This window comes from Pelmatolapia mariae, linkage group LG9 (assembly GCF_036321145.2).
Source record: "Pelmatolapia mariae isolate MD_Pm_ZW linkage group LG9, Pm_UMD_F_2, whole genome shotgun sequence".
Classification (NCBI taxonomy): Eukaryota; Metazoa; Chordata; class Actinopteri; order Cichliformes; family Cichlidae; genus Pelmatolapia; species Pelmatolapia mariae.
The window spans coordinates 14,328,964-14,335,265 of record NC_086235.1 but is presented as its reverse complement, the minus strand read 5'-3'; the positions used below and the strand labels follow the sequence as shown (position 1 = coordinate 14,335,265).

At 38.5% G+C, this 6,302-nt stretch overlaps 1 protein-coding gene across 1 annotated transcript; it reads left to right on the top strand.

Annotated features, from left to right (window-relative positions):
- LOC134634131 (ADP-ribosyl cyclase/cyclic ADP-ribose hydrolase 1-like) lies at nucleotides 1–5,225 on the top strand. The gene is made up of 6 exons (XM_063483198.1): nucleotides 1–139; nucleotides 1,009–1,088; nucleotides 3,338–3,411; nucleotides 4,812–4,898; nucleotides 5,003–5,086; nucleotides 5,168–5,225. The coding sequence occupies exons 1-6, from the start codon at nucleotides 1–3 to the stop codon at nucleotides 5,223–5,225; spliced, it is 522 nt and encodes a 173-aa protein (XP_063339268.1).
- The last annotated feature ends 1,077 nt before the right edge of the window (nucleotides 5,226–6,302 follow it).

Sequence of the window (6,302 nt, the reverse complement as noted above, 5' to 3'; positions counted from 1 at the left end):
ATGATGTTCTGGAGCAAAACCAAGGTTGTGGTCCATGGTTTCACTGCAAAGAGAAAGGATTGTTTTGTCACTTTGGAGGACACTCTTTTGGGATCTGTCCTGGATGGTCTGACCTGGTGTGGAAAAGAAGGCAGCAATGGTAACACTCTCAAAGCAGCAGATAAGAATTTTAAAGTTTATTATTCGAGCGCTATAAAAATCTAGACACCGGCAAAAGAACACCGACAGTATATATAGAGTAGTTTATATAAATGATGCAATACTCGAAAAATATATGTAATTTGTCGTGCAAGACATGATTTTTTATTTGTGTGGCCTGTTGTTACATTTACATACCAACAGCAAGTCAAGTCATGTCAAGGTTTTTGAGCCCTGACGTTTAAGGAGAATTTCGCAAACTTGCCACATGTAGACTACACGCACACACAGATCAGATAAACCTTTAACTGTGGTTTTCATGCCCTCACTTGTTCTGAGAAGATACACACAAACACTATCGCTTGAGAATGATCAAGAAACCTTGTAACGTTAAACACTATCAGGCTACAGAAAACAGAAACATAGAATTCTACAAGACTTTCTATGTCAGCAGAGCATCTTTCTACCTTTTTTTTTAAAAAAGACTCATTAAAATCACAGTAGAACAAAGATATCAAGGTTCATTAATACCCCTTTTTCCCCAAATAAACTTTTCCTAATAGTTTAAGCTCAGCTCACCAGAAAGGGCACAGAAACTGTTGTAAGATGCACGGCCACCTCACAATGATGTATTTAATACTAAATGAATCAGTTAATAGTAATAATAAATTCAAGGTTGTTACACACAGAATATTTTGAGTCAACACTCTGGCTAAGCAGCTGAGGGTGGACAGCTAAGATAAATGTGCCCTAGCTTTTTCTTTTTTCTTTTCTGTCCTGTGTCGTTATGTAATGTTGTGAGATTTCTTTCTTTTCTTGTATTTTATTTTGAGGAGCTAAGCCAAGCAAATATGCATGTTGTTGTCATAGATACCTTTACTAATGGGTGCCCCGGATGGTCAGACTGTGAAAACAACCCTGTTCGCTCATTTTGGATTCGTGCCTCTGCTGCTATAAGTTTTCAACATGAATTTACGACATTTTCTTTCTCTCTGTTAAACGGTATAGTCCTGAGGTCGTGCATTGCTTAAAATAACACACAAGCAGACCGCAGAGTGCAGCAAATCCCTTCTGAGTATAAGTCATGGTGATGGAGAAAAGTAATGTTCATGCTGTCTCGTTGTCTGTCAATTAGGGATGGGTATCGTTTAGGTTTTATCCGATACCGGTGCCAAACCGGTACTTTTGAAATGGTGCCAGTGCTTAAACGGTGCTCGAACCGGTGCTTAAAGAATGGAGAACACAAACTTTGTCCAAAAACCTCTCATGTTTAGCTGTTTTTTGTAAAAACATAACAATGTTAGCCTTTTCTGCAGCTATAGGGCATATATGGTATCACTCTTGGCTGGAAGCAGTGCTTAAACAATGGAAAAAACACAAACTTTGTCCAAAAACCTCTCATGTTTGGCTGTTTTCCACTTTTTCTTTGGTCATTTTAACCTTTTTGGCCAGAGTGAAGGGAGCATCTGCCATCAAACAAGAAGACAGCCGCATGTAACTACAACGGTGTTTGCTAGTTCACCTTACATGCATTAATTTAATAACGTGGTTAACGTAATCAACGTAAATTACACATGAACAACATTAAGCTACTCACGCAGAGAAGAACGGCTGCTGCTGCCATCATCATCCGTCATCATTTCTGCTACACTGGCAGGGCTAGGGGCCAGGACTCTCCTCTTTGGGTTCTTGGGGGATGTTGCTAACTCGGTGCATTTCTCGGCTTTTAAAAAAAAAAACACTATGTGTCGCCAGGTTCGTCGTCAGATTCGAGGTGTTACCTCCTTTGCACAGTATCACCTTAAAGCACTTGTTGCAGGCTGCTGAGTTTGCATCTTTTGCTGTGAAGTACAGTCAGACTTTTGACCGCTTTGCCTTGGGCATTTTTAATCTGTAGCTCCAAAAGAACGTACGTACCTGGGCCCGCCTACTATCCTTGCAAAGGTAAAATAATTGGGTAGAATCCAAGGTGAATGGCATCTCAGGAAAAAATAAAGCACCGAAATGTGCGCTACTTTTCGATCTGGTTACTACCGTTTATGTCAGAACCCATCCCTACTATCAATGAGGCTTTGTGTCGGTCTCCATGGAGCGCTCTCCTGAGTGAGCAGCAGCCCACACATTCAAAGGAGCCCTGCTTTGGTCGAGTTTGCTTCTTTTTTTTTGACTGTTTGGAAAAGTTAGTTGTTGCACAACAGAGTAAAACCCAGCCAAACAAACACACAAATATCCTTTGATTCATAATTTTTTACAGTTCAGTGACTTGTGCAGCAGTCCCAGAAAATACATTCAAGGTTTGTCATGTGTGTAATCATAGTGGGAATTTGATTTTAATTAAAAAAAAACATTCTGACAGTGCTTATAAAATACAGAAGGAGGAAAATAGAAAAAATACCAAAATGGCTCAATTAGATGCTTTAATAATGGGGATGCATGCTGCAAATGCAAGTACCACAAACTTTAAATAAAGTAGCTTTTGCATTAATTCAAAGAGCACATAAATACCATAAAATAAAGAAAAGATAAAGTTGAGTAAAAGAATTAATTAAACTTTTTTAGAAATGAAATGCTGTTTTTTCCTGGATTACACCGCAACTAAACAGTGATCTCTCCCAAGACTAGCGAGGGCTTGTCATGTTATGCTTGGAATTTGTTTCGTTTGGCTCCTAAACATACCGTTTTTTGGGTGTGTGATAATCTTAGCAAATCTTTAAAAAGCAGTATAACTTGTTTTGATCTTTTGCTGTTCATTTTGTTGTTTGTTAACAAAATGTACAGACCAGTAAAGCCTGGGTGAACTTAAAGGTGAACTAGAAGAAATGGAAAAGCTGGAAAAACGACCACAGTCGCATTAAAATGACATCTGTGTAATTATTATTGCAACATTTGGACAGTAAAATAATTTTAAATACGACGTTGGATCATAATGGTAAAACCTCAGTGATATGTTGCAGCCTCATACTTCCTGTTATGAATATAATGATGTTCACATAATATCGATCTGTGGAGTAAGAAGTGCAGTCATTTTTTCATTTTTTAAAATAAGGGACTTTAGATATGTCCAATGTTCCATTATTAAAAACTTTACAGGAAGACACAAATAACTAACATTAAATCAGGACAAAATCTTGAATTTTTTTTTAGGTTTTTTTACATGATGAGTGAGTGTTTCTTCAAAATCCCCTTTGTGTGTCTGTAGTTTGCAGATGTAACCTGTGATAATGTCACGGCAATGCTAAACGAATTGGTCAGCGATCCATTCAATTCTACAAGGTAGGACCGCTTCTGCTTCTCTGACAGTTTTATGAGGAATGGTTTTTTATTTAGTGGTAATTTTTTATTTAACCTTCATTTAACCAGGAAGATCCGATTGAGATTAAAAAACTCTTTTTCAAGGGAGACCTGACCAAGATAGGCAGCAGCAAGTGCTGGCACCAAACAATTTAACAGTGATATATGTGCTGAGTTTCAAGCTAAGTTAAGTTGTCAGTGCAGATTAAAAGAAGTGCTATTAAAAACAGTTATTATTGTCTTTGTTGCCCAATGTCAAAGGTTGTTGTAAAAAAAAAGTTCTTGCTCTACAAACCAAATGAGGTTTAAATGTTTGTGTCTCCACTCGGGGTCATTTTGATGTGGGCTGCTTCATTTTCATTTATGTTTCAGTCACACTAGGATTAAACTAAGACTGCTGCATCCTTGGAACTAGGAAAGAAATCACAGCAACAGCATTGAATTTTCTTAGCAATTAGCGACCAAATTCAAGTAGTTGTGGTGAACAATTCATTGTCCAGTGGTTGAGTATGTATCAGCCTCAATCTCTGGCCGATCAATTTTGATTCTAAGGCAGCTGCACAGGTCACCTGGTGGTGGCCGACCTGACTCTAAACAATCACAGACTCAGACAGATTGGCAAAGGTTTGCAAATAAGTACCAGCTAACTTATGAACGCAGACAGATTCAACACACTGCAGTCAGTCTGTCTCTTTGCTGTAGAGGACTCGATTCGACTCGCTGCCCAAGGGTTTCGTTCTGGATTGGTATAAAAAGGCAAAGTTGATGGTCACTTTTGTCACTTTGCAGTTAAATTGCTGTCCTGCAAGAATTATATCAATATTTATTTTGAGGATTTCTTTTTCAATTCCATGAAATTCTGACTGAACTCTTAATGTAACAACAAACAGATGGTAACAGATTTGTGGTTTTCATCAATGGATCACAAACAGATTGCTTGTAATTGCCAAATTGGCCTCATTTAATCACAGACTGATAGCAGACTGATTCTGTCTAACTGCTGTTTTATCGCTGTCTTGATAAATCAGAGCTGCTTTGAAGATGGCAGCTAGCAGGAAGCGGTCACAGACCTGTTCCTCATCTTAAGAGCAGCCATTTTAAAAGCAGTCTCATGGCTCAAGTTCATTGTAGAGGGTCACAATACCTCCGGTAATACCACGGTCTACAAACCTTGCTTTCCCTAGTGTGACTGCAACATAAGGCATTCTGCATTGAGAATAATTCTCTGAGGTGACTACTGATCCTTTTAGTACTGTAGAAATTCTTTAAGAGTGTGTCGTAGGCTCAAGTGCCACATAGATGAAAAAAAATCTGTGTTGTGGTGATAGCAATATCTAGTTGAATTTTGTGCTCTAAGCTGCTGTTCTTTTTTTTCTCTTCAGTATTTTTGCAAGCGTTGAGGTGCCGAGGTTGAATGCCTCTAGGGTCAAGAACCTGAATGTTGTTATGGTCATACAGAAGAACAACATGTAAGGTTTTCTCTTTATACACAAATCTGTCACCACAATGTGCATCCAATATTTTAAAATTGATCCTATATTCACTGCTTCTGTTCTGTTTCTAACTTCTTCAGATCAAACTGTACAGATCCATCCTTGAAGAATTTGACGCAAACTCTAGATACAGGAATAACATTCAGCTGCAAAGACGTGCCTGAGTAAGTACATGTGAGTTACAGTATCTGTCCTCACAAAACACAACTGACCTATTGTTATTACCTTGTAATGTATTCAAACAGATCTTGGATTCAGGAATGCGGCTCCAAACCAGAGATAGCGTGTGGAGCCTGCTGGTGAACAAGTCCGATGTCAGTCACAACATAGTAGCATTCAGCCACAGAAACATTTCTCTTGTTTCCTTGTAACTTTTTTAATACATTTTGAGAATTTTTGTACATGTGAAATGCATTTTTCTAAACATGTATGTTTCTAATACATTCCACTATGACAACGTACATTTTAACTTTGTGGGATCAGAAGTTAAACTGTTATTTTTAACTAAACTCATTGAGTCCCATGGCTGCCATCTCCTCGTTGGCAGGATATGCATTATTTTTTCAATAAAATGTTAACATACAATATTGTAAACTTTATTTAGACTCCAAAGTGTAATTGCATCCTTAGTCACTTTGTTACTAGCAGACTTTCTCAAAAACACATCATTTGTTCCAGTTTCTTTAGAAAATCTGCAAATTCCCAAGATAATACACTTTGACAGATATAGAATAGTATTTTTGCAGCAACAAGATGATTCCCAAAGTGCTGTTGGCTGATGTTCCGACTGTTGGCGTAATTTTATTTAACATGTAAATCTGAGTGTGCAGGTGCCTCTCCATGATTGGTGAATCCAGGGGGACGGATTGTACCGATTGGCTAATGACCAGGAGGCAGCATATAAGAAGACACCGCCATGGACGGACAGTCATTCATCCTCGGCCCATCCCAACCAGCAGACTGTGTGTTCCCTAATATTTGTTGCTACTGGAGCATGTAGGGGTGGACTGCCTTTTTGTTTGATTACAGTTTTCTCCTGTTTTTGTTAGTTAGGAAGGTTAGTCGTTGTCATTTGGTTTAATTCTTTTGAATAGGAAAGCTTGATTTATCTTTGAGATAGGCTCCCTTTGTTTGTTATTTTGGCCTTTGGTCCACCGAGGTTATAATTTGCTCCCATCAATTATTTTACATTTGTTCTTTGTAAATAAACTACCATAAAACTGGATTAGTTGTGTGATGTGCTGCTTGGGGTCGGACGGGGATAGATCACCCTTATGTTGTGGTCTGGCCACGCCTAGATGGGCCATAACATAATTGGGGGCTCGTCCAGGATCTTTTCTCGCTTTGTTTGGTAAGTTCGGTTGGTGTATCCTGTTCTGG

What these genes read in the sequence shown, in the direction of transcription:
- LOC134634131 (XM_063483198.1), top strand. Translation starts at nt 1, where the DNA reads ATGATGTTCTGGAGCAAAACCAAGGTTGTGGTCCATGGTTTCACTGCA. An exon ending in TGGAAAAGAAGGCAGCAATG is followed by an intron (nt 140 to 1,008) that starts GTAACACTCTCA and finishes TTGTTGTCATAG; the next exon opens with ATACCTTTACTAATGGGTGC. An exon ending in GTCATACAGAAGAACAACAT is followed by an intron (nt 4,899 to 5,002) that starts GTAAGGTTTTCT and finishes TAACTTCTTCAG; the next exon opens with ATCAAACTGTACAGATCCAT.